The sequence below is a fragment of the Cinclus cinclus genome, chromosome 7, assembly GCF_963662255.1.
Source record: "Cinclus cinclus chromosome 7, bCinCin1.1, whole genome shotgun sequence".
Taxonomy (NCBI): Eukaryota; Metazoa; Chordata; class Aves; order Passeriformes; family Cinclidae; genus Cinclus; species Cinclus cinclus.
In genome coordinates, this window is record NC_085052.1 from 21,029,626 (window position 1) to 21,047,650 (window position 18,025).

At 39.7% G+C, this 18,025-nt stretch overlaps 1 protein-coding gene across 4 annotated transcripts in view; it reads left to right on the top strand.

The window, feature by feature from the left end:
• VCL (vinculin) overlaps window positions 1–18,025 on the top strand; it is a 64,634-nt gene that overhangs the window by 40,708 nt on the left and 5,901 nt on the right. For 2 of the 4 annotated variants that reach the window (XM_062496680.1, XM_062496681.1), the window contains 11 exons: window positions 868–1,058; window positions 2,403–2,602; window positions 3,063–3,191; window positions 4,186–4,335; window positions 4,907–5,015; window positions 6,013–6,315; window positions 6,900–7,024; window positions 7,336–7,521; window positions 12,766–12,969; window positions 14,172–14,276; window positions 14,955–17,494. In XM_062496680.1, the coding sequence (XP_062352664.1) occupies window positions 868–1,058; window positions 2,403–2,602; window positions 3,063–3,191; window positions 4,186–4,335; window positions 4,907–5,015; window positions 6,013–6,315; window positions 6,900–7,024; window positions 7,336–7,521; window positions 12,766–12,969; window positions 14,172–14,276; window positions 14,955–15,101 (1,849 nt within the window). In that variant the 3' untranslated portion in view covers window positions 15,102–17,494. Of the gene's footprint in view, window positions 1–867; window positions 1,059–2,402; window positions 2,603–3,062; window positions 3,192–4,185; window positions 4,336–4,906; window positions 5,016–6,012; window positions 6,316–6,899; window positions 7,025–7,335; window positions 7,522–10,426; window positions 10,637–12,765; window positions 12,970–14,171; window positions 14,277–14,954; window positions 17,495–18,025 lie in introns of those variants that run through there. The other 2 variants (XM_062496679.1, XM_062496678.1) reach the window with 2 other exon arrangements.

Genomic DNA, 18,025 nt, shown 5'->3' on the forward strand with positions numbered 1-18,025 from the left:
GTTGTTCAGCCTAGTGATTTCTATCTCAAAGCCTAGCTTGCACCAGCTTCCTTAAAAAAGGTAACCAGAGATGTATTACATAGAAGTATTTTCTTTCCACTGCTTATGGAATATTTGAGAACGAAACTGAAGCCAAAAGTGAGCTTGTTTTTACTGTCAAAACAACAAGGTGATGGGAAATGTAAGTTTATGTAGATGGATGTCATCACTGGTTTTTGCTAAGCAGTTGACTAAATATGAAGGTAGAATATCTACCACTTCCATCGCTGTCAGTGTTCTAAGCTGTAACTGCAAACTATACAGAAGATACGACTTTTAGAAATTACATTTCTCTGTTTTGCAAAGAGGCTGCTTGAGAATGAAAGAGGGGAAGCAGTTATTGTGCAAACTAATCTTCACCTAAGTCTGGATGCAATATAGCAATAAATATTTTTCTTGCTTTGTTAGTTAGATGCTTTAATCAAGTTTTTATTGAGCTTTAGCTGCTGTAGTTCTTAATGTGCTACCTTTTGTCAAGTTTATATATAGCCTTTGGTCTGGGGCTGCTTACTCTTCTGCTTGTAATCTGTATGGCATGATTGCAGTTGCTCATAAAACAGCCATGGAAATGGGAAATCAATTCTTATACCAGTATTGGCAGTGACAGTACTATGCCTGCCCCCACCTCGGTGCTCTGCTGAGCATATGAATGTCCAAGTACCATAGCAGAGAATTGCTCCTCACAGTCTCAACCCAAGTGTCAAATTTAACCTTGTTTAAAAATATCAAGTACCTTTTGTTGGGTCTTCCTGCTGAATTTGAGATAATCTGTAAATGATCTTTATATGACTGTGCTTTTTTTTTTTTTTTTTTTTTTTTAATCCTTAGTGGGAAAGGTGACTCTCCCGAGGCCCGTGCATTGGCTAAGCAAATAGCTACGTCACTTCAGAATTTACAGTCCAAAACAAACAGGGCTGTAGCAAATACAAGGCCAGTTAAAGCAGCTGTCCATTTGGAGGGCAAGATAGAACAAGCTCAAAGGTGGATAGACAATCCTACAGTTGCTGATCGGGGAGTAGGTAAGTGTTTCTGATTTCCCCCCCCCCCAGCTTTACAATCAACCTGTCACTAATTTTTGTGTTGTAAACTATTGCTCCTGAGATGCTGAGGATGCATTGAGTCTTCACTGGTGCAGAGACTTGAAATTTGGAGCTAAGTCCTGACTGCAATTACGGAATTAAGCTGGCCCATGATTATCTTTGTGTTTTTTCCTAAAGATTGGAAGAACATGTGCTGGAGAGAAGACAAGATTGCTCCTTGCTTTTCTCTTGATGCAAATATTGTATCTCAAATTTGAGTTTATACCCACTCCAGCAAATTGAGTGATTATGTCCTTCAGAGAAGAGAAGAACACTCGTGAACCTGACCTAAAAGTATCACTTCTTGTATGGTTTCTGGGTTGCCTGAAGAGAATGGTAATAATTAAAGAAAAAGAGGATCTTATAATCCCAGTATGCTCTCAATGAGCATGTAACTGTGGTTCAGGACTTGCTGGCACTTGGCAGGATACTCGTAAGAAAAGGAAATTAAGAATATAAAAGATAGTAGCAGTGCTGGGTGATTGTTGGATAGTCTGGCACTGTGACAACCTCCTAAGTAATTTTAAGCTTGATCACAAACTTGGATTACTTGTGGGTTAGCATTATCTTAAAAATATTCTTCAGTAGGTCTTTGATGTACTTAATACATGAGTTCTTTTAAAAGAATACTGCTATTGTATTATTGAAAGGGCAGAGAATTACATTTCTGTGAATGAGCAGGAAGCATCTGGAAGTGAATGAAGGAAATTACCCATGCTAAAAATAATTTTTTTTACAGAAAAGCTTTCAACACACTGGAGGCTTTGTAAGGTGTTGCCTATCCCCACTGTCCCTTCCAATCCAGACTACTTGACACTTCTTTCTTATGGCTTCTGGAATTCTGGGAGAGGGCTTTGGGCTTTAAAAGTTACGTGCTTGTCTTGTCTTCCCCTCTTGCTGCTCATCTTCTGTTGATGTGGAGATGAATTGCAGTATTTGAAATTTGCAAGCGCTTTCCATTGGGATCAATGGATTAGTTACTTAGAAATGCCTGACAGCTGCCATGGTTAATTGTTATCAGGCCACTCTAGTTTAAAAAGATGTATCTCTAGCTAGAGCTGCTGAATTAAACAGAAAGAAATTGGAGACAGTTGAACTCCTCTGTGGTTTCGATCCGTAATCGTTCAGTGATGAACTGCACAAGATCTTTTCTAGCACCCAGACGAGCGTTTTTAAAACGCCGGGAACTCCCACGCGTGCGGTGTGCGAGCAGTGCTGGGTGGTGCCTCGCTGTCCCACGGGGTGTTTGCAGCAGTGTTAATGCCCGCTGCCCTGTCCCTGCAGGCCAGGCTGCCATCCGAGGGCTGGTCGCCGAAGGCCGGCGTTTGGCCAACGTCATGATGGGCCCGTACCGGCAGGACCTGCTGGCCAAGTGTGACCGCGTGGACCAGCTCTCTGCCCAGCTGGCTGAGCTGGCCGCTCGAGGGGAGGGCGAATCCCCCCAGGCCCGGGCCGTTGCTGCTCAGCTCCAGGACTCACTGAAGGTAAGGACTTCACTCCTCTGAGCAAGCCTTGAGTGTGGGAGGCATCCGCGAAAACAAAAACACAGCTCCCGACCTGCTGGTTTCACGGAGGTGTTTAAAACAAACCTTCTAGAAAGGCCTTGTTATCGTGCCCTAAGGGTCAGTTTCAGATGAACAGTTTAGAAGGAAAATCTAAGTCTCTCCTAAAGGAAACTATTATGCTAGCATTGTGAATTTGAGGAGCAAGGTCTCCAGTGATGCTGATCATAGCTTCTAATGCTGCTTCAAGGAGTGGTATGTAAACTTGGTATATTTCAAATGATGTAAAAGGTGATTAATTGGGCATACTTTTAAAGTAATTTTATCTTAATGTCTGCCATTGGAACAGGCTTTTTTTTTTATCAGAAGGTTTTATAGAATTTGAACCCCTACAACTTTATATCCATCTTGCATATGCTAATAATTTTGCACTTTTTTAAAGGATCTTAAATCACGGATGCAAGAAGCAATGACCCAGGAAGTTTCTGATGTTTTTAGTGACACCACAACTCCTATTAAGTTGTTAGCAGTAGCAGCCACTGCTCCCTCTGATGCTCCCAATAGAGATGAGGCAAGTATACCCAGGTGGTCTTTTCTTATCATATAAAGCTTGAGTTATTGTTTAATTTTACCTGACTTGGTATTTTGAAAACGAAATCAGTGTTCTGAAAAATGAATTGGTATTTTTTTGTGTTACATGCTTATTAATTCTGGCAACGTAATGATTACTATGCAAACCTCTCCAGAATCCTGGAGACTGAACTGTATAACCCTGGAAATAGTGCTGTCCCTGACTTCGGGAAATGGCACAAATGTCTCCCTATGTTGTCGGTACTACATTGCTGGCAGTGGGCCACAAAATTCCTGTGCAAAAATCTCTAACACACTAGTTGGTTGATTCTTTAATCTCAGCATCACATAAGCTGATTACAATAGTCAAATTCATGCCAGAATTAATCAATAGACTAAACCTGTTCTCTTGCTAGATATTGTTTGCTGTACTTGAAAGCCACTGGCTGCACATGAAGTACCTAAAATGTGTCTGGTGGTTCTGCTTGGCTATTTTGGCCTTTGGCTACATGATCAAAATAATTCCCAAGGCCTTGGAGAATTCAGCTTTATTACAGGATAGCTTTTTGTCCAAGTATTCTGTTTCTTGAATATGAAAGCACTGTGCAAAGAGGGAATTTTTTTCCCATATGAATTTTTAGTGCAATTCCCCTTATTTATCTCTCAAATATAGTTACTTTCATATTATGGGTTTGAAGATGAATCTCTGAGCTAAAATAGTTTTAATAGAGTACTTCTCGCAGAGGTAGTCATCAGGAAGTAGTGAACTTCATACCTTGAAGCTGTAAAGTGTATATACATCTCCCTAGTTGTCCCATTGAGTTAGTAAAGATTAAAAAAGACAAATGTCTTCAAAGCTTTTGTGTCCTTTTGCATCCTCTCAAGATGAGTTAAGTGGGGATGTTACAAAGGTTTCTCTGGCCCTTCAAAGAAATTGTGTATTCTGTTAAAGAGGTTAGGACTCCTTAATTTTTTTTTTCTCTTCTGACAACTAGGTGTTTGATGAAAGAGCAGCAAACTTTGAAAACCATGCTGCTAGACTGGGAGCTACAGCAGAAAAAGCAGCTGCAGTTGGAACTGCCAATAAAACTACTGTGGAGGGCATTCAGGCAACAGTGAAATCAGCAAGGGAACTCACCCCACAGGTGCTTGCTGGGTTTAAAGGGTTGGGATTTTTCTTCTTCTGGCCAATTTTCCTTATGCTTCTGTTCTCAGAGAAAGTTGCTAATGCCAACAAGGAACATAGTACTGACACTCTTAGAAGGGGAATGGCAAATATGTCTATACATGATACTAAGTAGAACAAAATTATATGTTTTATTCTTCAGCTCTTGCACAGAAGTGTCTGTGACTGATACTTGAAACAAATTTATTTTGAGGCTTAGTAAAATATGTAAGTGGAAAAACTGCTTTTTTTTTTTCCCCAAACAATCTTATATCTAAATATTGGTAGTGTAATAAGTATTGTACTTTAGTGCTTTCAAGAATTGTCTATAAGATAAATTAGTATGTTCCTGAAGTTCCAGAAAGACATATTTATGCCTGCTAATTTCAGAAGCATAGTAGATCTTCAAGGAGCTAGATGTTGCACTACAATTAAAGAACTATGTTTTCAAATGTGAAGCTACACACCCAGTCCTAAAAAAACAAATGCATTTTCAAGAATGTGCATAATGTTGATGTGTACTGATAATTAAAAATGTCTTCTGTTGGCAGGTAGTATCAGCAGCTCGCATCCTCCTGAGAAACCCTGGAAATCAAGCTGCTTATGAACATTTTGAGACCATGAAAAACCAGTGGATTGATAATGTAGAAAAAATGACAGGTAAAGTAGGAATTTTTGTTGAAGATCCTACCTGTGGCTAACTAGCTTGTATAGCTTTTTCTCCATTCTGTTTAGATTGATGAAACATGCAAAGAATGATGACTGATTAAAAATAAATTAAGATAAGTGGGAATGTGTTCTCTGACTCCAGGAATATGTACATGTTACAGGATATACATAGTAGCTGGCTTCTTATCTGTTAATACTGAGCTGTAGAAAAGCAAATCCTGCTTTAGTTCTTTTTTGGGAAAATCAGAATACTATCATTTTCTATTGCAGTTGCTATTCTAGCAATATGTCACTATGACAACTTGAGGTTTTCTTCTATATAATCTTGGCATGTTGAAATAAGACAGATAATTAACTGAAGGAAAGAAAACATTTTCAAAATATTGTAACAGCTCGATAAACAGAGAAGAATACAAAGCTCCTGATCTTGCTGAGGCACTGAAATGTTTCAGTCTTTCCCAAGTGCAGATCCTTTGCACTGACCTGCTGAGCAGCTGACTGTGTACTATCTCCTCCTTCATCCCAGTAATTAAATCCTGGGTATTTTAAATCTCACTGCCTTGTCGTTATGAATCACCACTATATGAAAAGCACATGCAGTGGGATATTTTCTTTGGAATGAACGAGAGAGTACAAAAAGTACTGAATATGCTTAAAGAATTTTAGTGTGAAGCAAGAGTCTCTGCTGCATATACTGTGTAAGGCAGTTCTTGACTGAAACATTCCATGGTGGAGGAGAAAGAGCTTGGGGTGTCATTAACAAGTTTCACCACAGTAACTGTCGCAGAATTTGAAAACTGTCACAGATTCTGAACAGAATCAGAAGCTAAACTGCAGCACTACTTTGGTCAGATTTCCATGTCCTCTTCTGCTTTTCCCCACACCCCAGTTTTAAAATACTTTTCTGGTTTTGAACAATCTCTGGAACACCGAATATCCACTTCCACAGATGAAACTAGAATATTAATGTATTTAACTTTTATTGTAGGGTTGGTGGATGAAGCCATTGATACTAAATCTCTGTTGGATGCATCAGAAGAGGCCATTAAAAAGGACCTGGATAAATGTAAAGTTGCAATGGCCAACATGCAACCTCAGATGCTGGTAGCTGGTGCCACCAGCATTGCCAGACGAGCAAACCGCATCCTGCTGGTTGCAAAACGGGAGGTGGAAAATTCAGAAGACCCTAAATTTCGGGAGGCTGTTAAAGCAGCCTCTGATGAGCTGAGCAAAACTATATCACCCATGGTAATGGATGCTAAAGCTGTGGCAGGCAACATTTCTGATCCTGGTAAGGATTCAGTCAGCTAATTTAAAATGTGCTTTTTATTGAGTGGAGATGATGTGAAGTAGTGCTCATTTTTTTCTTGTGCAGCTGTGTATCTCCTTTTCCGTAAATATGGTGTACACTTACTTCTCAGAATGATGAAACCAAGTTCACACCATTAACTGCTGCATCCTGCTATTCTAAAATGCAATTAAAGGCCTTTGGCATATTCAAGAGAAAAGAATTCAGCCTTCTAGTATGATATGTGATTTCATGTTCTTAATTAGAGGCTTTTGTTACTAGTTTTAAGTAATACTACTTTATATAAGAAAGTATTCAGTAGTTTTTTTTTATTCTAAAAGTTGTTCAGAGAATTACTTGGGCTATTGGTAGTGATTATTACTCAGCCAAGGCTTTATTGTATGCATGTTGCATATGACACTAACATTTCAAGCATGCAAGTCTGCTGTAAACCATTTAGTAGTTTTTAAACACACATGTTAGTGTACTTGGCACAGTACATTATAGAAGTAATTTTTGGGGTAGTGTTCTAAATATTACCAAGTTTTACTAAATTGTTATTAAACTGTAATGGAATTTTTGTTCAGGTTTGCAGAAGAGTTTCTTGGATTCTGGATACAAAATTCTAGGAGCTGTGGCCAAAGTCAGAGAAGCCTTCCAGCCTCAGGAACCTGATTTTCCTCCTCCTCCTCCTGACCTTGAGCACCTTCATGTAAGTGGAGGTAGTTTGTAACAAAATACGCAGTTGTCATTGATGTGTAGATTACACTGAAACTGCTTAAGTATATTATTATTATTCCTTAGAAATAAAAGGTATTGTCTGGCCAGCCATGCATACAAAGTAGCCTCAAGTCTAAAAAATACCAATCCAGCATTTAAAGGGGAAAATGAAAGCATGGTATTTTCTTTAACGTGAAGCACTTGAAAAACTGAGGTCATACAGTCATGTCTTGCCATGACGCTGTTGTTTACTCAATCTTTGCTCTCTTTTATTGCACTCAATAAGATGTTTGCCTTCCTTAGCTGACTGATGAGCTCGCTCCTCCAAAACCACCGCTGCCAGAGGGTGAGGTTCCCCCACCCAGACCACCACCACCTGAAGAAAAGGATGAAGAGTTCCCAGAGCAAAAGGCAGGAGAAGCAATCAATCAGCCCATGATGATGGCTGCTAGACAGTTGCATGATGAAGCCCGGAAATGGTCGAGCAAGGTAAGAAATTGTTATAAGTGTTTTGTGCTAATAGGATTCTCTTTTAATTTTATTTTCGAGATCAGTGTGTTTTGTCTTATGACAGTGTCTTTCACAGACTAAGTAGTAAAAACACTGCTGTAGGAGGAATTACAAACCTTTTCAAGATCAGAGTGAACTAGAGTCAACAGTACTTAGAATTGCTAGACTGCTTTGTTAATGTAGGGAACACAAATATGCTCTGTATGCTAAGGTGTTTGTGATCCTTGGTGCTGGTGTTGCCTAGACAGTCACTAATACTTACGCTTGTGCAGGCTGACAAACTGATCACTGTATTTAAGTGACTTGGAAAAGTCTGTATGGAAAAGTCCATATGGGTGTTGCAAATCCCAGCTGCAGGAATCCTGACCTGGTTTGTCTTAATTCTGGAAGAAGCTGCAAGGTACTTTGCAGTTAATCTGATGCATTTATGATGGGAAAAATGGCCACGTGTAGGTGGCCTGGTCTCATTCTTTTATTGGAGTGAGTCATGTTTGGTTTTAAGGCAGAAATCCTGAATTTCCTTCCCATTTCAGTGCTATGACAAAGTGTGAATTTGTCAGTCTCATAAATGCTAATATCACTTTGTTTTGCTTTTCTCTTTACTCCCTCATTCCCCCAAGAGCTGCATTTTTCCTCTGGCAGAAGCTGAGTGCTGAGTAAGAACTTCAGAGATTTAGCTAAATGTAAGGGTCAGAATTTGGCTTTTATAATCTCACCCTTTCTCCGCATTAAATTAGGCGGTGAGTAAGGAGATAAACTTGAATGGCTTACAGAATCAACTTTAGTGCTTTGTGCTAAAGGAACATCCTGTTTTGCAAGCACAGATAAAATATAAAAGAAGTTTCTGCAAATCTGTTTGGGCGTCTCTTATCCAAAATCCAAAGCTCTATTTTCCCCATACTTCTGGATATACCAAACACATTTTTGTATTTCTAAAAGGACATTACTGGAATGTATTAGTGATCTCAGAAGGTAATTTCAATGCTAAAAGCCTTAATCTTGGTTTCCTAAAGGTGTTTTGATGTTGGAATTCCAGAACTAGTAACTTAACAATACAGAGTAGGTAATAAAATATGTATATGTATAGTATATGCATTGTGAATTAAATAGTGCAAAGCCAAACAGCAGACCTTAAAACTGCTTGCTGATCATGAAAGACTTCAAAGTTCAGTGACTTTAGGTTATAAAACTCTGTATTCATTGCTGTTTCTTTAATTTGAGGCTAACAAAACCAGTAAGTAAGCCTGGCAATTGTCCTCCTAGTATTTTTTTAGCAGTATCATATTAGCAATAGGAGCTCAGTTATTCTCACAGTCTGTTTGGGGGGAAGAAGTTTTAAAAACACTTCTGTAGTCTCTAAACTCACCTCAATGGCTGGATGAGGGATTGATGGGCAGTGCTACTGAGGAATATGGGCTAGACTTGGAAAAACAACTATGAGTTCTTGCTTATATGAAGTCTCAACAGACTGTGTGTCCACTGTCTTTTGCCTTTTTGTTGCTCACTTTGGTTTATTAGTACTTTGCCTGTAGTAAAGTGGGAGGGATGGGTGAACAAGTACTTAGTCTTTAAAAAAATGTTGATAACATAGTTAATTCTTCTAAGAATGCAAAGCTGTTTTTTCACCTTCTTTACAAAAGCTGCTCTTCATTGAGTGGCTTCTGGGCTTTTCTGTATTCCATTTTTCTCATGGTACACAAGCTGAACAATGTCTATTGCTTTAGTTTCTCTGGCTTCCCACTCATTTGTATAAATCAGAAAATGAGGGATATTTGGATACTTTTCATTAGATTGAGACTTAAATAAAAGCTGCCTTTGAAGGTTGATTTGCCCTTACAGGTGTTAGAACTTCCAAAATTCCTGTATGCTGTTGACAGATTTTTTTTCTTGACAAAGATTTTTTTTTTCTTCTATAAAAGTCCATATCTTAGGAAAACACAGTTGCAAATGCAGTTTTTGGTAAGGGTACCTTTACTTTCATCACGCTTGGCTTTAGTTGAAGAAAAACAGTTAATTTGTAGACTATTTTTGTATTGAAATATTGCTGTCTTATTAATGTCTATATTGTTAGACCTCTTGTCTCTTCCTTGAGAACTTCTCTAATATAATTTATTTGCTTGAACCCCTACCCCTCTTTTTTTAAGGTAATGGATACAACATATCGTGGCAAAACAGTATCATATGCTTAATAATCCTCTTTTTAATTCATTAATTTTCAGTCTTTAAGAACTGTAATATTCACAGTATTCATGGCATTCAACATAGCCTCTTTTTTCCAACCCTCTGTTGCTCTTTTACATGTTCTGTTCAGTACCTCAGTACTCACTTTTACAGTGTCTTCCATCCCATCTCTCTTTTTTTTTTTTTTTTTTTGTTTTTTTCCCTCTACAGCCAGCAGTGTCAGTGGCTTTTCTGCTGCTATCTGCTCTTATCACACATATGAATGGGCTTCCATACAAAGCTTTGTATCTGCACAAGTACTACAGTCATCAGCTGCTGTGCCTGCTCCTGTGCAGTCAGAAGGCTTCCATTGAGACAGAAAAGCCATTCATTTCATTGTTCCCGTCAGGAAAATGCTGTTCTGTGGGTCAGCCTCTGTCTGCAGAAGCTGAATGCTCAGATGGAAAATGTTGCTGCATATTTGAACTGAAACTTTTTACTATTTTTGGTAACTTGGGTTCACAGGTGAACTGTTAGCTTCATTCTGCTAATCTTGTATTCCTTCCCATCCTCCCCTTGACCTGATCCTAGAGCTGCCTTGTCAGATCCTGAGAGGCCAAGAGGATGTTTTGATCACTAAAACTGCTCAGTTTGTGCTCTTCTACCCAGTTCTGCTTCCTGTACTAACTGTCCCGTTTCTCCACCCTTGCTGCCACCTGCAAAGCCTGATGTGACTGTGATTAACGAAGCGGCTGAGGCTGGTGTAGATGTAGATGAGGAGGATGATGCAGATGTTGAATTCACTCTCCCCTATGACACTGAAGATGATTACGAGCCTGAGCTGCTGTTAATGCCAACCAATCAGCCCGTTAACCAGCCCATTCTGGCTGCTGCTCAGTCTCTACATCGGGAAGCAACCAAGTGGTCTAGTAAGGTACTCCCGAGTCCCCGGGGACTGATCCGCGTGCATCCAGTGCATCCGGCCACTTGGAACGCTGACACATTTGCACCACTCTTGATCCCTGCTGGGCCCCGCCATCCTGAATGAATAAGTGTCTGCACTTCATTTTAAGGACTGAGAGTGGCTTCACGAGTTTGCTAGATCTGTTTGTCAGTGCCGGATTGAAGCTTGATTGGGGTCACTTATTAATATTCAAAGACTTCCTCTCCCTTTGCATCTGCCTGGTCTTCTTTGTTATGGCAGTTTTCAAATTGTAAATAGGGATTGTCTTCCTCCCCTTCGGTTCCTTTTTCTATTCACATGGGCTACCTGGGAAGCCATGGTTAATGGTTTCCTAATGACTTCCGGATACAGAAAAGTATACAGAATTCAAGAAGTCATTTAAGGTGTCTGTTGTGCTTGGCCTCAATTGATGCCGTCAATTAACATCCCTTCCAACAAGGAATGCTTTATATGGCAGTGTTTATGGAAGAGACTGCCTGACTGCTGGCTTGCACTGGGCTGTATTGCAAATGCTGCTCTTGAGAGAATTCTTTTCTGAAGAAGCTGCACTGAATGCTCTTAGCTGCTGAATTGAGGTCCTGTCTAAATGAAACCTGTGGAAATCTAACAAAGTTCAGACATTCACGAGTAGCCTGTCTTCTGTCTAAGCACAAACGTTTGCAAGACTGGGCACTTTCCATAGCATGCTGCAAAAAAAAGGTTGGTGTCCCATAACAAACAAATGTTAGGGGAGTGTGCATATGTATAAGTGTGTGTATACTTACCTAGATAGTTATACTAAACCATTTAATAAAAAGGGCTTTAAAAATGTTCTTGTCCTTTTCAGATTCTGGTGCTTGGATAACTTGTTAAACACTGATCCTTCTACGTGAAAACATGGAAAAGCTTTGTGTTATGTCATTTATATCCTAACAGGTTATAATAGCAAACTGTTTAGCTAATAGGTCACAGTAACAAGTAGTTCAGCTGTTTGGGTCACTGTATCTGTAAAATGCTTGGGATATCATCTAGAACTTGCTCGTAGTGAGTCACAGAAGTGTGTGCATAGGCCAGAGGATACCTTGGCTCAGCTGGGTTCTCACTGTGTAATTTTTTGCTCTGAACTTCATTGGTCATTATCTGTGGGATTATTCCAGGGAAAGCGTGTGCTAATACTTAAACTCACTCTGCTACTATTTCATCCACTTAACAGGAATGCTTCAAAGCACCAAATAGTTCTTTTGACTAACAACTTTCTGTGAAGGGGAATAAGAGAAATACACTAAATGTACTGACAGACTACTAACAATCAATCAGCTAGGTCTGCTTTCCCTTGCACTAGGTTTCTCTTTGGAACAGTGTATAAGAAATGGTTTGCCTTGGTCACAATGAATTTACATATTAAATATTTCTCAGATGTATTTCTGTGACTGTTAATTTTGATGTACAAGAAATCTTGATTTTAATATAAGAAATATCACTAAATTATCTTTTGATAATCTGTGCTCTTCTCTTCTGAAGGCTTTATTTTAAAGGGAGAGATTGTATCAAAAAATATATATTTTCAAGGAATAACATTTAAAGGAGCAAAAGTTGTCTCTCACTTCCACATTACCGGTGACGAAAGTTTTGTGTCAGATTCTCTTCCATTTATCCTTCAGCATTATTAGCAGCACAGCTGGTGATTTAACAACTTCAGTTTCAGATGCCACTGAAAATTTCATGCTCAACTGTTGTGACTACAAGTGGTTTAACAGGTTGTTTAGCATTTTTTTTTTTTTTGCTTTAACTTTAAAATAAGTCTTTTTTGGGGGAAATCTGGAATTTCAAAGGCTAATAACATGCTTTATCCTAAAATCTAGTCATCAGAGCAGTAACTCATTCCATGGACAAACTAACACTTTACAACGTCTTTTTCAGTTTTGAAGTGAGCTTCTTTTTCCTGAGTGTTTTAAAAAAAAAAAAAAAAGTCATAAACACTGTAGTTAGTGCAGATCTTCCCTGTTCCTTGAAGAAACCTCTTCTTCCCTCCTTAGCTTGTGTGAGTGCTGGTAGCCCACGGCGCAGTGCCGCTGGGCGGCCCGTGCCGGCCGGAGCAGTGACCGTGTCCTTCCGTGCAGGGCAACGACATCATCGCGGCGGCGAAGCGCATGGCGCTGCTCATGGCAGAGATGTCGCGCCTGGTCAGGGGCGGCAGCGGCAACAAGCGCGCCCTCATCCAGTGCGCCAAGGACATCGCCAAGGCGTCCGACGAGGTCACCCGGCTCGCCAAGGAGGTGGCCAAGCAGTGCACGGACAAGCGCATCAGAACAAACCTCCTGCAGGTAACGAGGGAACTGGCAATGCCTCCCTCACGCGCTGCTTTTGCTGTGCCTCTCTGTCGGGGTGAGCGCAGGACTTGTGCCAGTAAGTCGTGGGTATCTTCCCTTGGCTTGGAAAGCTTTGTGGAGGTCTGTGTTTTTAGGTCCCATGGGAATATATATATATATATATATATATATATGTAGTAATTATGTCGAGATAGATTGGAGTGACACCATTATCAGTCTTGTATTAAAAACTTTTCATGCCTTCTCTCAGGCAGCTCTGACTCCTTTCCTCACAGGCAGCTGCACACAGCATTGGCTCCTTTCCTCATTAGCTGCTTCACACAGTACTGACTCCTTTACTTACAGGCAGCTCCACACAGCATTGACTCCTCTCCTCTCTGCAAGTTTCCTTCTTCATGACTGGCTAACCCCAAGCTGTCCCTTACCCGGCCACCTAAACCTGTCACTCACGCATCATCTTCTTACCTTGTCTGTCCCGTGCATGACCACGTGTCCCTTCCCTTCCTCCTCACAGCACAGCCAGCAGCCTCCATCCCAAACTGCAGCAAACCCTGGTTCCTCAGCTCCAGCTGCAACTTGCTCTCGACTACCTGACCCACTCTTTTATAATACCCATCCCCATTGGGCAGGCAAGGCCTGCCAAGTCCCCACTTCTTAGCAATCAGTACAGTTCATTGGGAAAGATTGCCTTCTACACTATCCTTGCAAACTATTCTCCTGCATATCTTTATGTGAATACATATTCTGTAAAGTTAGAATTTGAGGTTGAAAGAACTTTTGGAAAAATACTATACTACAAATACTGATCTGTCTAAAGTCTGCATCGTTTTGTATTTCATTCACTCATTCCTTTGCATCAAAGAATAGTACCAGAAATGCAACAATTCTGAGTTTTTTCAATCTCAGCCAAAGATATATATGTATATGTATCACGCTATTCCTACCAAACCGATGTTTTAGGAGTATCAGGAAAAATGGAAAAATGTTGGTTCCATCCCAGGTATTTCCAAAGCAAGTAAAATAAGATTAAAATACCCTACCAATATTTATCAGATAGTTTTAAAGGTTTTAGGATCACCTCTATGCATATTAATTTTCTAATAGTATAAGAAAATAAAAACTTATCTGAAAAAAATGGATGCATAAAGTATTGGTTCAATTTATAATATGAAGTGGTTTTTATCCCTGTTACTTAGGTCTGTGAGCGAATCCCAACCATCAGTACACAGCTGAAAATTCTCTCCACTGTCAAAGCTACCATGTTGGGCAGAACTAATATCAGTGATGAAGAGTCGGAACAGGTAAGAGGTGCAAAGACTGTGATGGTAGCATGGAGCTGTTGATCACTTCTATGGGGACAAATATCCAACCTGTTCTATCAGATGTGTTCTGATGTTGAAGCTCACCTGAGCTGTTTAGAGAAAATCAGTTTAGTACAACACCTTGGTTTCTGGCTCAAACACTGCCGTTTAATAGAGGAACAAGCCAAAAAGCTACTCGGGTTTCACTTCTGTGATGAACACTTGTAATCTCCTGCTTTGCCCAGTAAAAAGCCGAGGGAAGGATTCTCCGCCGCAGCCGCGGCAGACTGGACCTGGGAGGGGCAGGGGCGCCCTCGGGTGGATTCCAGGGGAAACGTTTATTTCCCACCATGACCTCGTCCCTGCAGCTCTGTTACCTTCCAAATGCATCTTTTCAGGAGAAATCCCGCAGCTTTGGCTTCTGAAAGAGGTTACTCTGCTTAGTGACGTTAAGGTTGTATTCAGATTTTGCACAAATACACAGTAAGGAACGGGAAAGTTTTGTTTTGAGTCAGGATAGCACTTGCTGGTTCCCAGAGACAGTTACTTCTATTTTCACAGTTTCAGGTAGCAGGCTTAATGTATTTGTACTGGGAGTCTTTATGAGCAAAGACTTTACGTGCTACTGTCCAAATCATGGTATTTACTGATACACTGGAAATCCTTTTTTCTTGACAGGCAACCGAGATGTTGGTTCATAATGCCCAGAACCTCATGCAGTCTGTGAAGGAGACTGTGAGAGAAGCTGAAGCAGCATCCATTAAGATCAGAACAGATGCTGGATTCACTCTTCGCTGGGTCAGAAAGACCCCATGGTATCAGTAAATACTTGCCACGTTAGTATTGTTTTCTGTAACTTAAAATGCCTTTTTTTGGAAACAGAAGATATATTAACAGCAAAAGGTGCTGTATACATGAACTTAAGATTAGCTTATGCTAATGCCCCATTCTAAGGGTATGAATTATAATGCATTTCAAATGTCTTTGGAGCACATTTGATATCCAACACCTCCAATTTGCTGCCACAGTAGACAGTTGTTATAATTTAATATTTTTTTCCTTTTCAAGATTCTGTTCGTGAATTCTGTACTCCCAGAAACACATTTCATATATGCACTGTATATTCCAGTAGTTTCCGTGTGATGATATAAAACATGGACCTCACTTTAAGCTTGTCATGAGAGTTTAGGACACTTGGTTACTTGGCAGTTTTTTAGGGACAATCATGGATACAAAATCTTCCAACTTCTCAACAGGATTTTATCTGGCTATTCTAAAACCATGCAGAAATGATGGAAGGTGTGAGGTTTTTAATTAAAAGAGGGAAAGTGGGGCAGCAGAAGAGTTGTAAACTGAGGATTAAAACTCCATGTCTGAAATGCTATTTTTTTTTTGCTTTTGATTCTTGCCTGGCAACAGTACTTTAACAGAAACTGGAGCTGTCTCTGTCCCCCCTCCTATCACCCTGTAGGTAGGCATTCCACAACTCTCGTACTGTACCGAAAAGTTTTGCAGATATTAGTGGCACACTGTTGACAGCTTGAGCCTTATGGCTGAGACATTAAATCATGGAACTCTTTCCTTGCTCAATTCAGCAATATATTGAGCTGAAAAATCCTGGTTCTCTTAATTTAGATGCATGTCCAGAACCAGAAAATGCCACAGGCTGGCTCTTTCCTTTTGAAAACCAAATGAGCACCTGCAATTATTCTTATTTCCCTCTTCCCTCCATCTAATATTCCAGCTGCTCGAGGTGAAAATTAAAAGATACTCAGTTTAATAATACCTTTAGCCTCACTGCTCTTCTTTCCAACAATGCATAAGCTTTTTGAAACCTGAGCTCTGCAGGGACATGAAACCCTCTTTAGGTAAGCTGGTGGCTACCAGCAAATGGTGGCTCCTAATGCTGCACATACCTCATTATTTTTACTGCTTGTGGAGTTTGGAGTCTAAAAAATCTTTTCTTCAAATGAATTGAACAAAGTGTTCTGTGTCTTTAAAAAAATCCCAAACAAAATAACAATAAAACCCCCACACTCCTTCCCTTTATTACTAAAATAGACTTGTGATGTTTTATCCTTCCATAATTGAATATGCCTTAATATATATATATATTCATATATGTTCCTTTAATTGCCCCATAGAAAGGAAGTCTTGAGAATGAGTTTCTACATTTGTAAGGAATACTTGCAGACGTTTGCCCAAATCAGCACTGACCTCGTAATACCCTCCTAATTTGCTGAGAAGTGTTGCATGATCAAACCAGCTTGAATAGAAGGGTCCTTGGGGAAAAAACTTCTCAGTCTTAATAGCTCAAAGGAAGAGACACAGCACAGTCAGCTGTCCTCTACCTGCCTGCTACAGTTATCCTATGCTTGGACCTTCTCCCCTCCACCCCCTTCATTGCACTGTTACCTAAAAAGGGAAGTTAAAACTGTTGATAATACAACTGTCTCAAACTAACCTCAGCAAGAGAAGGCGTGTGTTTGTCTTGAATTTGTTCCTTGTGTCTGGGTATTATTAAATATTTGGTACTTAGGATCTTTCCTTAGTATTCTCTTCTTGCAGTTACCTTCAACAGGAAGAGGAAGGAAGGGGTGCCAGAGCCTTAACCTGGATGCATTTGGTTGGTTTCTATCAGATCTTTAACATACTTTTAATGTAGTAATTTCTATTTAATAGTACATAACACTGAATATGTAGGGATTATTTCAAAGGGATTTTCTAAATAGTCTTCCTGTATTGCTTTTCAATGCTCCTTGCACCCCCTCATCCTGCTCCCACCATCCAGGCTTCTCTGAGATTTTTTTTTTTTAATTATTATTATTTTAGCATCACTGTTTAGGTTGCTTGAATGATATTAATGCAATATTACTAATGCCTTTAATACATAATTGTTTATGCCAAAGATCACCTTTTGTTTATTGAGGAATGTTTGCAGGAGAGTTATGAATCATGGTTGCCTTTGATATTCTTCCAGAATGTTTGCTCTAAGTTCTCGAGCTGTTTGTAGAAGCCGAGATACTTGTCCACCTTATGCAATTACTGCATTTTTGAACACTATTTGTCTGAAGTGCAGCAAAACTTTGAACAAGACCATGAATGTCACTTAGCAATGTTTTACCACTATAAAACTTTGTTTATAAACCAAAATGTATTGTATAGTCTAATGTTCTCAACTTTTCTTTGGTTCTGTTAAAACAATAAAAATGCATTTGTACAAATATCAGCTTCTGAGTGTTAATGATAACAGCAGTGCATGATGCTGTAACAAGAGCAGCAAAAAGCTAAAGCAAAAGAACAATTGTTTCTATGTGTTCTGAGCAGAAAGAAAATGCAAAGTTTCTCAAATGGGAGATTAAACAAAAGGTTTTTTTGTCTTTTGGGCCTGTCAAACTAGTAATTAAAGAATTTACTGGAAGCTGTGTTCAGTGGGGGAGAACAAGAGATTTTCATGAGGCCTGACAGTGATCTGCTGTGTTCTGAAAACTTGGAATGGGGTTGGCCTGGTTCTGTAAGGGAAGAATTGGTACTCTGACCAGCATCTTGTTAATGTGAATTTTACCTCTTAAATTGAACGCAAGGGTAATTACTATGAAACCACTGTTGTATTTCCTTCACTCCATCACTGTTAAGAACAGCTTACTAACATTATTTTCTTGCTAAAAATTTCTACCAGCAGACAGTATTTTGACCTGGTGGAACCAATATTTATTGGTACTGTAGGACCAAACACAGCCCTATAGTGC